Raw genomic sequence first — 15609 nt, 5'->3', positions numbered from 1 at the left:
GATTTATCTGTTACTACTTAAAAAATACCAATTCCTCTGAAAAGGTTAAAGAGTGCTTGGTCGGTCCCACCCTGTGTAAATACGTTTGAGAGTTTCTCTCAAAACAGCCCCATTCAGGCAGCTTGGTTTACAGTACTGGTTCTCAAACTTGGCTCCCCACTGGAATCATCGAGGGAGATTATTTTTTAAAAACTGATACCTGGGTCCACCCTCAGACATTCCGATTTCTTATGGAGAGTGCCCTGGGCATCAGGACTTTTTTTAAAAAAAACCCACGTGATTCTAATATGCAGCTAAGTCTAAGAATCACGATTTTATAGGGAAGAAAATTGCTCTGGAATGAAATAGGCCTAGTTTTAATCCCAGAGTGATGCTTGCCAGCAGTGTGGCTTTGGACCAATTTGTTTGTTATTTAACCTCTCCAAGCACTTATTTCCCTTACTATAAAAGGAGAACAAGAATATTATCCATTCAGAGTTGTTATGAAAGGTAACATGATGACGCATATAAAATGTCGGGCAATAATTATGTACTCAAATCTTTTTTTTTTCTCTACCTAGGAATGTGGGTTTTCATGAGCGGAGAAGTGTTTGGCAGCATAGAGATCTCTGGATAATCTGGAGAGAGGAGAAACCTGTGTGGGGCACCAAAAGCCTGGGAATTAAAGGCAGAACACTGGGAGACTCATCTCTCTCTCTCTCTCTCTCTCTCTCTCTCTCTCTCTCTCTCTCTCTCTCTCTCTCTCTGTGTGTGTGTGTGTGACGATGAGGTGGCAAATTGCCAAGAGTTGTAAGAGTGGCAAAACAATGTGGATCATACAGATCCAAAGATAAATTTGGTTCCTACTCTCTCTTAGCTAGGGTTTTCCATGTCCTAAATTGTCCTTTGTATCTTTATTTAAGAAAGAATTAAAACTGCACAGTTCAAGGAGTATCCAGACTCCCAAATCCACAACTACTGAGTAGCCTGCCTTCCTCATTCTAGGTCCATCTGAAATCTCCTGGTTTTCCCAGTATACTGACCTGATCTTCAGAAATAGGAACTGTGTGCACTGGGATGGGCTGCCAGAGTAGGTTAGGATTCCAGATGCTGACACCCTCCGGGGGAAACAGGGCTGCCAGGTTTGTCATAGCACTCATCAAAGTACGGTCAACGTCTGTGCTTCGAATATAAACCTAGAGTAGGAACATCAAAGCAGAAGCGAACGTAAAGGGAACATGAGGTTTTCTTCTGCAGAGCTGCCAAGGTATTAGAGAAAGGACAGGACACGTACAGTGAAATATTACCGGCATTGTGCTAACATCAGAATCTTAATACTTGTTAAGGAATGAGCAATATTATGATCATGGTACAAAGCAACGTTGTTTGTCAATAGTTGAATTGACAAATGAGTTCAATTAAGCAGTGGCTACTTGTCAAGCCAAAGTATTTATTCAGGTTCATAAAATCTTGAAATTACTCACATTCCAAAATTTCTAGGAACAAAAAGTTGCATAAAGAGGAATATGTTTGTAAACAAGATCTCTGACTTGTGTAAGTCCCTTGGGAAACAGGCAAAGCACTTTTATATATGCAGAATTATTTTAATTATTTCAAAGATCAAAGTTCCCACTCTTGGCTCCCCAACTTGCCTGTTCATGTTTATAGGACTCATTCAAGAATGTTCTGTATCTCTTTCTCATATACTCTCCAAGTTCATAATGCTGCTCCATGCCCAGCTATGGGAAAAAAATAAAAGCAAAAATTAATGGAAGTAAGTTCTATGAATCACACTATCATGAACATTTGTTGATTTTTTTTTCATTTTATGTGTAGAATGAACAATGATATGGTTTAATAGTTCCACAATAATGACACATATTTAAATGAAAACAAAAGAGCTGTAATCTTTACAGTTCCCTGACTCCCTGAGAAAACTCACTTATCTTCATTAGCACTTAACATAGAGAACTTGCACACAGTAAGTGCTTAGTTGATAGTTGGGTGATTGATCTGATTTAAGTAAGTTCATCTCTGGTGTAGTGGGGTCCTTGTTGGTAGAGCATTCAAAGAGACCCACTTGGTGGGGATTTCGTGGAAGAAGTTCAACCATCTGATGAGATTAGACTTGATGAATCTGAAAGTCTCTTTCAGCCTCTGTGTGCAATGGTTTACTATCTGCCCAGTTTATTAATTCCTGGTTTATAACAAAATTAGAACTTGTTACTCTAAGTGTGGTCTGTATTGGCTTCACTTGAGAGCATTATAGAAATCAAATTCTTGGGCCCCACCCTTGACCGACTGAACCAGAACCTTTGGGGGTGGAGCTCAAGAATCTTTTGTAACAAGCTTCTAATGGACAGTAATCCATGATTATGAGATGCACTGCATTAGCTCAGTGGTCCACAACCATTACTGTGCATCAGAAACAAAATTATCCAGCAGTGCATGTTGAAACGCAGATTCCTCAGCATCTCTATCAGATATTCTTGTTCATTAGGTCCTGAGGGGGGCCCTGACATCTGCATTTTTACAAGTATCCCAAGTGATTCAGATGCAGATAGTAGAGCACCATGCTTTGGAAATGCAGCATTCGAGTTTGTCTTTAATCCAGAGCCTTACTAGAGCTTTGGGAGCCAGAGAGGAGGTTGTCACTGTGGCTGCTGCTTGGTCCCACTTGTCATTTGCTTGTCACTCTTGTCATTTGCTTGACCACCACTACCCATCTAGGATGGGAATTAGGTGGGAAAGGAATAATATACCATACTATACCAATATATACAATATATTGGTATATATTATTATACCAATAATATACCATACTCACCATGACCTGAGTAGTGGAGAAGCAGGGACTTTAGGTCTAATTGTGTTCTTACAGCTGACTTTTTAAATACTCATCTGTATAAAGCAGTGATTTTCACACCTTAGCACACACAGAATCACCTGGAGGACTCAATAAAACACAGATTTCTGGGCTTTAATTCCAAAGTTTATGGTTCACTGGGTGTGGGGTGAAGCCAGAGAATTTACATTACTGAGAAGTTCCCACATGATGGTGATGCTGCTGGTCCAGGGACCACACTTTAAAAACCACTAATCTAGACAGCCATCATCTTATGATTATGCAGATTAAAAGTACCTAGACAAAGCCGATTAAAAGTACCTAGACACTGATCTAGACAGTCATTATCTTATGATTATGCAGAATAAAAGTACCTAGACAAGGCTGGGTGTGATGGCTCACGCCTGAAATTCTAGCACTTTGGGAGGCCAAGGTGGGTGAATTGCCTGAGCTCTGGTGTTAGAGACCAGCCTGGGCAACATGGCGAAATGCCATCTTTACTAAAAATACAAAACATTAGCCAGGCGTGGTGGTGCTCTCCTGTAGTTCCAGCTACTTGGGAGGCTGAGGCGTAAGAATTGCTTGAATCCGGGAGGCAGAGCCTGCAGTGAGCTGAGATTGAGCCACTGCACTCCATCCTGCGGGGACAGAGTGAGACTCCATCTCAAAAAAAAAGGGTACCTAGACAATGGTAGGAATCTGAGTCCCAGAACCTTGTCACTTCAAACGTGGTCCATGTACCTGTGCCATCGTCCTTGGGAGTACGTTAGACATGCAAAATCGCAGGTCCCACATCAGACCTGCTGAATTAGAATCTGAGTTTTGACAAGATTCCCAAGTGATTCATTTGCAATGGAAGCTTGAGAAATACTCCCCTAATAGAATCTGATGGGTAATCAAGGTTCTTCAGAAGAAGAACTCAAATCCTGCAGCCTAGAAGAATCTTTTGGTCTTAATGGGAAAACATAGCAACATAACAGGAGTCCCTACAGAGCCATAGGTATTAAGAAGCAAATCTGAATTTTTGTAGCCCCTCTTCCATTCAAAGGGACAGAAGATATGTAGGCTATGGTGAAAAGAGCTCTGACTTGGGAGACAGAAGATGCTGGTCTCAAATAGCCTGTCTGAGTTTTCTCCTGTATGAAATATAGTCAGGGCAGTAATTCTCAGCCTTGGCTACACATTAGAGTGAACTGACCACCAAGGAGTTTCTAAAAATCCCAATGCCCAGGACGCATACTAGACCAATTAAATAAGAACCTCCCAGGCAGACATCAATATGTTTTTTAAACCTCTCCAGATAATCCCAATGTTGTGGCAGGATTAAGACCCATTAGTTTTGGAGACATTCTACTCTAAATATTCTGTAACGTTTTCTTAATTAATATATTTAAACAGGTTAGGAGAGAAGCAGTTCACCTGGCCTTGTAGCTCCAAACAGAAGAGTTATCCAATCTTACGAGCAAAGGGAAAAGGGCTTTGGAACAGTGACTAAAGATGGCTTTGCTCCCCAGTTCACCTTCTCCTTAGATGTTTTTCAGAAAGTAGGGCTCCCTGTGTTTAACTGACCAGTTATAAGGAAGGTCGAATCCCAATATATCCAGCTGACAAGAAATCACATTCTGATATCAGGACTTTGGGAAATCATGTTTCCCAATGCCGTTGATTCAGCTTATTGATTACAAGACTATTTTTCACTTTCTCATGGGAAGCCTAAGAAATTCAAAGCCTGGATTATAATTACCACTTTGCTCTCTTCAGCATTTCTAAGCTCATATAGTCTTTGTTCCTGTACATCTCTTACATTTAAATAAAGCCAGAAGGGTAAAAAATATCAAAACAGACAATTCTATATACATTTCCCCTTGAGACTCATCAAGAATTTTTTTTTTTTTTTTTTTTTTTTTTGAGATGGAGTTTACTCTTATTGCCCAGGCTGGAGTGCAATGGTGCAATCTCAGCTCACTGCAACCTCCGCCTCCCAGGTTCAAGCGATTCTCCTGCCTCAGCCTTCTGAGTAGCTGGGATTACAGGTGCCCACCACCATGCCTGGCTAATTTTTGTATTTTTGGTGGAGAGAGGGATTCACCATGTTGGCCAGGCTGGTCTCGAACTCCTGATCTCAGGTGATCCGCCTGCCTCGGCCTCCCAAAGTGCTGGGATCTCATCAAAGATCTTTAGCTAAAAGTCCAACCAACCTGGGTGAGTTGGCCAAATCCTTGTGGCCATGAGGATTCCTTTATGGGGTCAGTGGGAAAGGTGTCAATGGGACTTCGGTCTCCATGCCGAAACACCTGAAAATAGATGTGAGAGTGATGTTATAAACGTCACTTGGGTGTTTTGCTTCTGCTCATTATAATAGATTTTTTTTTCTCCCAAATCATTGGTTTTCAACTTTGGCTTCCCATTGTAATCACCTAATGAGTTTTAAAAGATTCTGAGGACTGGCTTTCAACCTTAGTGATTTTTATTTAATTAGTCTGGGATGTGGCCAGGACATCAGGATTTTAAAAATCTCCCTGGGTAAATCTCTAGTTAAGAATCACCATTCTAAGCTCACTCTTTCACTGTGTTTCAGGTAATGTAAGAATCAAGATGATCAGCCATTAGAAGGCAGGTGACACACAGTGGAAATCAGTTTGTACATAAGATAGGACAGAAAGGAACACAAAGCTTACAAGAGTACTTTACTGCAGACAAACTCTGATGAGAAGTATTCTTCCCTTAATGATTACAGTAATAGTGGTATAATTTTTTTTTTTTTTTTTTTGAGACTGAGTCTTGCTCTGTCGCCCAGGCTGGAGTGCAGTGACGAATCCCAGGTTCAAGCAGTTCTCCCGCCTCAGCCGCCTGAGTAGCTGGGACTACAGGCGCGTGCCACCATGCCCAGCTAATTTTTGTATTTTTGGTAGAGACGGAGTTTCACCATGTTGGCCAGGCTGGTCTCAAACTCCTGACTTCAGGTGATCCACTCACCTTGGCTTTCCAAAGTGCTAGGATTACAGGCATGAGCCACCACACTCAGCCAGTGTAACTTTTTTTTTTTTTTTTTTTTTTTTTTTTTGAGACTGAGTCTCGCTCTGTCGCCCAGGCTGGAGTGCAGTGGCGCCATCTCGGCTTACTGCAGTTTCCACTTCCGAGTTCAAGCGATTCTCCTGCCTCAGCCTCTGGAGAAGCTGGGATTACAGGCGTACGCCACCACGCCCAGCTAATTTTTGTATTTTTAGTAGAGACGGGGTTTCACCATGTTGGCCAGGCTGGTCTTGAATTCCTGACCTAGTGATCTGCCCGCCTTGGCCTCCCAAAGTGCTGGGATTACAGGCATGAGCCACCATACTTGGCAACATTTTATATATAATAAAAATAATAGATTTTTAATACCACATATAACTTGTGACCATTTTGAGCCAATGATTTGTTCATTTTTCGGAGATGAGGAGTAAAAGATTGCAGCGGGGAGGTTAGGAAAGCTAATTCTCAATATTTTAATAACATACTTCTGTATTTGTACCCATGCCATGCTATTGTGATTGCACATTTCTCTTTGGGAAGAATAGTCTGGACTTTTGAAATATTGGTGCTTTGGTTCTAATATGCTTTCTCAGTAGAATATCAAACCAAACACAAAGCTAGCTTATGAGCAAAAGATAGGGAAAGAAAACACTGAAGAACTACAAGATGAAGTCTACACTGATATCAGCAAATATTTTTAATATAGAGACAGCTGCATAACACCTTGATTTATCTGAGATTACCTGTACCTGTACTTATACTACCTGGCTAAAATGTTCCATTGGAAAGTAAGCCAAGAACCTGCTCTTTTGAAAATCTGTAAAACAGAATTCAACAGACATTAAATAAGAAAACAGTCTCAGACTTTAGTCATTTTTGAGAAGGAATTCCAAGAAAGTGGGAGATGCTTGGTTTGTGTCTCTAATATCTGAAGAAAACAGATCTTTTGGCCCCTTAAATCAGTAAGAAATTAAAACTTCAGTAGAACAGTCTACAGAAACAGGGGCAATGATGCAATAAATGTGAAGCAATCATTTTGGTCAGGTGAGAAATTACTTTCATGAATGATCCCCTGAAGGCAGGAAGGACAGCTGCATATTTTTTGTGAGCACCTGCAGTTACTAGTCTCAGGGGTGACTTGATCATGATCAGAAATGATTATGGTTAATCATTGATGCCTCTTTCCACAATTGAAGTACATTTTAGAGTTTTCATATCCCAGGTAAATGTGTCTTTGAATAACTAAAGTTGTTACATGGTTTCAATACATTACAAACCCCACACTGTTTTAGTTTCTAGGGCTTCTCAATCTCAGCATTATTGACATTTTAGCCTAGATAATTCTTTGTTGTGGGAGTTGTCCTGTGCATTGTAGACTGTCTAGCAGCATCCCTAGCCTTTACCCACCAGATACCAGTAACATTCCCCAGCTGTGACAATTGAAAAGGTCATATTTTCTGCCATAGGACCAGAAAATCACCCCAAGTTGAGAGCCACTGAGTGAGTCAAAGAGAAGTCAGATGAGAGACATTGTAATAAAATAATTTACAATGCTTCCCACCAACCTATAACCACAACGGTAACTCCTCAACATTTTTTGAACACTCACTTGGTCCTGGAAACTGTGCTAAGTGCTTCTTACAGATTTAATCTTCTCATCAGGTTCCACAAAGCAGTTACTATTATTATTTCCATTTCACAAATGAGGAAGTTTAGCTTAGTTAAGTGACCTGTCTAAACTCACACAACATATAAGAAGTAGTAGGGTTGATATTCAAACACAAGCTGTGCCTCCAACACCAGCATACTTAACCACCTGTGAGAGGTTCATTTCTGTATGATCACACTCCTCAGAGTCCCACCAGCTAAATCTGAATGGTCTGGGATCTAACACTTCTTTATTAACTCTACTCAATATACTCTTTTCCTCTAGGATTGGAAGGGGTGTGTGTGTGAGTGTGTGTGTGTGTGTGTGTGTGTGTATGGGTGTGTGTGTGTGTATGTGTTTTGTATCAGAAGAAACCAAAACTTTGATACGGAAACTACCCTGAAGGCACTGTGAACTACATATATTATTGAAAGAATAGAACTGAGGTTATGCAACTAAATGACAGAATGGCCTGAGAGAGAAAAACAAGTGTGGTCACCACAGCAGAGTGTTTTAAAGAGCAGAGAACTGGAACATAATCCTGAGACTTGGGCAAGCTCTCTCACTCTGTCCCATAGTTCAGAAATAATTGTACTCCCCTACATTTCAGTGGGTTTTAAATGTTTCCAAGGTAGTTGCTCAAACATGCTGTGAACTCTTTGGACGGGATGTCCTAGAGAAACACTTAATAAACCATTCTCTACCTCCAGGGCTGGAAATCAAAATGTGTGCACACACCCCTCCCCTAGCCAAATGTGAAGCTGGTATTCCTTGAGCTTTTGCAGTTTCAAAATTCAGCTGGAGTTCTTGGACTATGCGAAGACATTCTTTTAAATCTGTGGTAGAGCAATCTTCTTAACTGCTGCTCTACCAATTATTACCTCTGTTCTCAGTCCAGCAATCATACTCTATGAAATCCTTTAAAAACCTAAAAATACTTTACTAGCAATTAGGACTATTTGCAGTAGTACTGGTAATTGTAATAGAAAGACATCCAAGATAATAACAATTCCTGGCCGGGCACAGTGGCTCACGCCTGTAATCCCAGCACTTTGGGAGGCCGAGGCAGGTGAATCATGAGGTCAGGAGATCAAGACCAGCCTGGCCAACATGGTGAAACCCCGTCTCTACTAAAAATACAAAAATTAGCTGGGCGTGGTGGTGTGTGCCTGTAGTCCCAGCTACTCAGGAGGCTGAGGCAGGAGAATCACTTGAACCCAAGAGGCAGAGGTTGCAGTAAGCCGAGATGGCGCCACTGCACTCAAGCCTGGCAACACAAAAAAAATAAAAATAAAAAAATAAAATAAAATAAAATAAAACTAACAAAACAATAATTCCTTACGTTTGCACAACCCTCCATGGTTTGTAGAATTTTCCCCTGCTACCTCTTTTAAGTATTGCATCCCCCTGTGAGGACAGGTTGGCACTACTGCTGCACTGAGCAAGTAAGAAAACTATATGATCACAGAGATCGTGTAGCTGTCCAGATCTCCTAATTCTCGTGATAGTTGACCCACTGTTTTCCCACCACACCACAATCACTTCACCCTTTTAAATCATAGATAACTGTTTTTAAAAGGACTTTTGGCCTGTAATCCCAGCACTTTGGGAGGCCGAGACGGGCGGATCATGAGGTCAGGAGATCGAGACCATCCTGGCTAATACGGTGAAACCCCGTCTCTACTAAAAAATACAAAAAACTAGCCGGGCGATGAGGCGGGCGCCTGTAGTCCCAGCTACTCGGGAGGCTGAGACAGGAGAATGGCGTGAACCCGGGAGGCGGAGCTTGCAGTGAGCTGAGATCCGGCCACTGCACTCCAGCCTGGGTGGCAGAGCGAGACTCCGTCTCAAAAAAAAAAAAAAAAAAAAAAAAGGACTTTTGGTTTGGTGCCCCCATGAATGACCCTGCTCCGTTGATTCTGCTAAACAAATCTGGCACGTGGCTTAGGGTGTGGAGAACCTGGTGAGTACAGTCGAGGCTATATCCAGTCCGTCTCTCCCTGCAGCAGTCACATGTTCTTTTATAAGATGTCAATCAGAAGTCACTTAATTGCTTAGAACCCTCTAATGTCCTTTCATTGTATTAAACATTCTCTTGTGGAAAATGTAAAGATATACAAAAGTGGAGTTTTGTTTGTTTGTTTGTTTTTGAGATGGAGTCTCCCTGTTGTTGCCCAGGCTGGAGTTCAGGCTGGCATGATCTCGACTCACTGCAACCTCTGCCTCCCAGGTTCACGTGATTCTCCTGCCTCACCCTCCCAAGCAGCTGGCATTACAGGCACCTGCCACCACGCCCGGCTAATTTTTGTATTTTTAGTAGAGACAGCGTTTCGCCATGTTGGCCAGGCTGGTCTCAAACTCCTAACCTCAGGGGATCCACTTGCCTCGGCCTCCCAGAGTACTGGGATTACAGGCTTGAGCCATTGCGCCCGGCCTAAAAGTAGAGATTTTTATTTATCATGAAGCCACCACTGGCTCTAACAATTATCAACTTGTATGTGGCTAGTCTTGTTTCTTTTATATCCTCATCACTCTTAGACATTATATCATGTTCTATTGCTCTTTGCATAAATTAAAAGTCCTTACAAGGGCTCACAAGATCTTACCTGATCTGGCCCCTACCCACCTTGATATTCTCACCTTGATGTCCTCAGCTTACCCACATAGGCCCTCCTGCTATTACATCCAATCTATTAAATTTGCTCAAGCTTCAGTGCCTTTGCTCTTGATATCCTATCTGCTTTGAATGTCTCAAGTCTGCTTCTTCTCTCAGCATACATACCACTCACCAATTTGAGGTCTGTCCTGAAAATTTGATCTTTACAGAGAGACATCCCTTGACCATCATTATAATTCTTGCTCAATCTCTATCTTATCTCACTGTTTTATTTCAAATAAATATTCCTGATATTTTTCTTATTTTTTATTTTTACTAAAATTAAAAAAAATCTGGCTTCCTCCCTCTCCCAGTAAACTCCTTGAAAGCAGAATCCTTGCTGTCACAAGCACTGCTATAACCCCAAAACAGTGTCTGGAACATAGTAACATGAAAAAAGGGCCTATTTTGATGAATAGGTGAATCTTGCATTGGGTCTTGTTCTTCCAGCTACATTATGGATTTGTTTCCAGTACATTATGGATTTGTTTCCAGTCTTCTCATTTCATGAGGGTTTTAGATTGTCATCCTTATTTATCAGCAAGGTATGCTATGTGTGCTTTTTTCCCCTCTTTCTTTCATCTTCTTGTCTTTCCCCTCTGTCTTAGCCCATTTTCTGTTGCTCTAACAGAATACCTGAGACCGGGAAATTTATAAACGAAAGAGGTTTATTTTGCTCACAATTCTAGAGGTTGGGAAGTCCAAGATCAGGTAGCAGCATCTGGTTAGCTTCTGGTGAGGGCCTTGTGCTGTGTCATAACATGGCAGAAGGCATGACAGGACAAGAAGGGACACATTGAGAGCCAAACTGGTTTTTATAATAGACTCACTGACATGATAACTCACCCACTTATGTGATAACCTATTGATCCATTAATCTGTCAATCCATTAATCCATCAGGAGAGTAGAGCCCTCATGGCCCTATCACCTCTTAAAGGCCCCACCTCTTAATGCTGTTACATTGGGATTAAGTTTCAACATGAGTTTTGGAGGGGACAAACATTCAAATTGTAGCAGTCTCTATTAATTTGTGCCTTTGTTTCTAGAACAGTGAGTCTGCTTCTGGACTGGATTGAAGTCTCATAAACTATCATGTTCCCCTTTCAGGTTTGGAATTCGAGACACATCATAAAACTTTGGGATGATTCTGGAAGTCCTAAAAGGAACCTTATCTCCTGACATTAAATTCTTCTTCTTATTTTATTAGGGTGTACTCCAAGTTGTGAAAATCTCTTGATGAGCAAAGATAACTATAAGTAAAAGCCTATTTTATTTTCTTCTTTTAGGACCTAAGAAATAAATCCATTGGTAAAGAAAATTAAAATAAAATCGTTTGGGCAGAAATAATTGAGTAATGTAAATGAGTGTCATTTCAGAGGTTAGAAGGAAAGCTGGCTGACCATGAAAGGAATCAGCATGAGAATATGTTCTGGGCTCCCTGTGAAGAAAACAGGACAAGACTAATAAGACTTTGATCCAGAGACCGGGACGAACACAGAGGCCTGCAAAAAAGGGCAGCTGTAAAAACTGTGCATTATGTTGTGTAGAAGATGTATGATATATCAGAAAAGGTCTGGGTTTTCACTTGGTTAGACCTGGGTTCAAACTCCTGCTTTGTCAAGATCCTGCTGGGTGACCTTGGGAAATGATTTAACTTCACATTCTGCATGCCTCAATTTCCCTTTGTGTAAAACACAAAAAGCATTATTTCTCATCCAGGAGCATCATGAAAATTAAATATGTAATATATGTAAAGCCATCAGTGTAATACCGAGCACACAGGATGCATTTGATATATGGGATTTATTATCATATTTGTTATAATTATTTTTGTTGTTATTATATTATTCAGACATTTTGCTTAGCTACCACATATATTTCCTTTCCTGCTGGCAATAATTTGCAGCATATAGAGCAAATGAGCACTGCCTATTGAGCAATGGGAAACAGCACTCTCCTTCAAGACATACCTCTGTTAGTTTCTAATCATCTCTCCCTATTTTTATTTCCTTGGCTGAGAGGAATAATTAATTATTCCTTTAGATTTAGGACACTTAGAAGCACCCACAGGAATAACCTGGTTGGCTGAAATGTCTTGGTCAAAAGAACCCTGAAAATTTGTGAAATTCATTGGCATAAAACTGGGGAGAAGCTCATGTAAGCAAACTGAACTGAGCTGGCTCAGTACCAACTCTCAGTGCATGGTGCTGTTCCTGGAAAAGGTCTTTGAAAAACCTGTGTTCTCCAGACAGCTTGGCTGTTCCTTGGCTGTAGTGATTAGGAGCCATACAGCAAGGGAGAGAGATTGTATGTAAGGCTGTTTGTGAACTGAGGCAGGAGACCTGATTTTTGCTTTTCAGTGGAGAGTTTTTTCTGATCCTTATTATTGTTATTATTATTATTATTTCCTTTTTTTGCAGAGATGAGGTCTTACTATGTTAACCAGGCTGGTCTTGAACTCCAGGCCTCAAGCAATCCTCCTGTTTCAGTTTTCCAAAGTGCTGGGGATTACAGGTGTGAGATGCTGCACCCAGCCTCTGGTACATCTTTTTATAAGCCAACCCAAGAGACAGGGTTTTTCCCTGTTGTCCAGGCTGGAGTGCAATGGCGTGATCCTAGCTCAATATGGCCTCACACTCCCGTGCTCAAGTGATCCTCTAGCCTCACCTTCCCTAGTAGCTAGGCGGTCCTTCATGTCCATAATGTGGAAGTTACCATTCCAGTGTATAGATTATGTGCTTAGAATTTGGAGGCTATTTCCATCAAGAATATCATATTATGCCAGGCGCAGTTGCTCACGCCTGTAATCCCAGCCCTTTGGGAGGCCGAGGTGGGTGGATCACCTGAGGTCAAGAGTTCAAGACCAGCCTAGCCAACATGGTGAAACCGTATCTTTACTAAAAATACAAAAATTAGCCAGGCATGGTGGCGCACGCCTGTAACCCCAGCTACTTAGAAGATTGAGACTGGAGAATCACTTGAACCCGGGAGGTGGAGGCTGCAGTGAGCTGAGATCATGCCACTGCACTCCAGCTGGGTGACAGAGGGAGACTGTCTCAGAAAAAAAAAAAAAAAAAAGAAAAGAAAAGAAAAGAAAAACAGAAAAACCAAGAATATTATATTACTTGATTAAGAATTCTGCATGAAGAAAGTCAACCATGAAGAATGAGAAGAGTGTATACCTTGTAACTCATCATCCCTTTCTTTGTAAAACACCAGTGAAATGAGATGGAATTTCTCTGTTTTGGATCAGCTGAACTTGTGGGTTTTCTCTGGGTTAGGGAAGAGAGGTTGCTTTAAAATGACATTTTTCTATTTCTGGATGAAATAATATGATGCATGAAATAACTTTAAAAACTAAAGTGGGTGTGTGTGGGAAATGAGTGGGTATGTAGATGAAATAAGATTGCATGGGTGATGGTTTTTGAACCTGGTTGATGTGTACATCCAGATTCACCATACTTACTATTCTTTCCATATAAAGTTAAAAATGTCAGTTCTCTCAGTGTTTTCTACAGGACATTGGGGAAAAAAAGAGGGAGGTGAATGCCGTAATCAAAATTTCAAAAACACAGTTTGGAAAACGCCAGGTCTTTTCCTTGAAAGCCACAGTGCGTATTCGCATGTTAAAGACTGAGGATTATTGCATTAAAGAGACCTTTTAAACACAGTTTAACCCAGTTCTAGTCCCAAAGCTAACTTGACTATTGAAACTGATTTTTTCCCCATCCACACCTGTTAACAACTTGTGAAACTAGCATTTCATGGGACACAGGCACTTCAGTTAGTCTGAGAACAAGAACCAAGGACAGTTTCCTCCTCTTTCTGCCAAGAACAGCTTTTCAGAATTGAGGAAGATTTATTTTTCTGGGATCACAGAGGAAAAGCAAGGGAACCACCTGCTGATTCAGTCAGGCTAATCCAGCAAACCTTACAGGGGGATCTCAGACTAGCTCCATGAGTATATTTGACAGAAAGAAAATTTACTACTTATCAGCCCACGTTCACTATCTCAAATAAAAAAATGTAGGAAGAGAAAGAAAATGAGAGAGGAAAGACAAGAAGCAGCTTAGAGGCAGAGAAAGAGTGAAACAGAAGGAAGAAAAGATACAGAAACAAAAAATCAGACTCTTAGGTAACATGATGAATCCCCTTCACTTTGCAAACCCTCTTTCCATCTATTTTCAAACAATGTCAACAGTATATTTTCTTTTCCTGACATTATGCATCAGCCACCCCCCACCTTTTTTCATAACTGGTCACATGTACCAGTGATTTTAATCGTCAACTAAATCTGTATATCAGAAAGTCATCCTAAAATTCCAAATTTAGATTCACTTTTATGCTTCAAGGCTGTTTACAAATATTTGTTCTAATATCCTGATAAACAAAGGTGAAAGGACTATTTAATTCAGAAAGTGACTGTTTTTTGGCTTGCAAACAAATAATCATTAAATTGAATGAAGCCAGCTCTTGGTACATAAACAGCGCCAGCTGTGGCTTCTTCTGTACTGGTGTGGCTGTCAAAAGGAATCTGAATTCAAGGCAGTTGTAAAGTAAGTAAATAAATAACATCAGCAAAAGCAAATAAAAAGCAACCCCTAAAAAACCAGCGACCAAAGAAATCCACCTTTTTGTTAAGACATGTTAGGGCTTCATTAAGAGGAACTTGCAAAACTTGATGATTCACTTTCTGAGTTTGAACAGAGCCTGGTCTCTGGAAAACAATCCAAGGGTAAGATGAAACCTGACGTTTGCCTTATCAGACTCTGCTGGGAACACAGTTTTAAGGAAAAAGCAATGAGAAAAGTCTACTTACCAAAGTCACAAACTTCAACTCCTTGGCTAGTACACCTCGGTCTAGCCAGGAAAAAAGTAGAAACAAGAAGCCAAGGCTAAGGCTCGCTGCCCTGGCCACGAGGAGGGGTGCGGCTCTCATGTTGAGGAGAGCTGTTTCTGGCAGGAGTTAGGAGGAACTGCTACCACTTCAAAAGCCTGTAGAGGGGAAGCTATTTAATTAAGGGATTGAAAGGGAAGGAGGAGCCACACTCATAAATAGTAAAGTTTCCAGGAAGCGTAGGGCAGGTTTGGTATGTAAATAATGGCATATAATTTTTGAGCTGAGAGAGATCACAGTTTCCTCATTTAAGTTAGGACACCAAGGTCAAGAGTGGGGAAAGCTGTTGATCAAGGTCACAGAGCATGTTAGTACACATTTCTATTCTTGTTTTCAGTTTACTTTTATCTTATTATTTTTTTCTGGACGGAGTTTCACTCTGTCACCCAGGCTGGAGTGCAGTGGGATGATCTTGGCTCACTGCAAACCCCGCGTCCTGAGTTCAAGCAATTCTCCTGCCTCAGCCTCCTGAGTAGCTGGGATTACAGGCATGCGCCACCACACCCAGCTAATTTTTGTATTTTTAGTAGAGATGGGGTTTCACCATGTTAGTTAGGCTGGTCTCGAACTC

At 41.0% G+C, this 15609-nt stretch overlaps 1 protein-coding gene across 2 annotated transcripts in view; it reads right to left on the bottom strand.

Annotated features, from left to right (window-relative positions):
• ACP3 (acid phosphatase 3) overlaps nt 1-15170 on the bottom strand; it is a 50336-nt gene extending 35166 nt beyond the window's left edge. For both annotated transcript variants that reach the window (XM_010380229.2, XM_030933850.1), the window contains exons 1-4: nt 14961-15170; nt 5023-5118; nt 1632-1718; nt 1023-1175 (exon numbers count right to left, since the gene is read on the bottom strand). In XM_010380229.2, the coding sequence (XP_010378531.1) occupies nt 1023-1175; nt 1632-1718; nt 5023-5118; nt 14961-15080 (456 nt within the window). In that variant the 5' untranslated portion in view covers nt 15081-15170. The remainder of the gene's footprint in view (nt 1-1022; nt 1176-1631; nt 1719-5022; nt 5119-14960) is intronic.
• Between the last annotated feature and the right edge of the window lie 439 nt (nt 15171-15609).

The sequence above is a fragment of the Rhinopithecus roxellana genome, chromosome 1 (assembly GCF_007565055.1).
Source record: "Rhinopithecus roxellana isolate Shanxi Qingling chromosome 1, ASM756505v1, whole genome shotgun sequence".
Taxonomy (NCBI): Eukaryota; Metazoa; Chordata; class Mammalia; order Primates; family Cercopithecidae; genus Rhinopithecus; species Rhinopithecus roxellana.
Note: the sequence above shows the minus strand (reverse complement) of the source record. Positions and strands in the feature narration are given on the sequence as shown.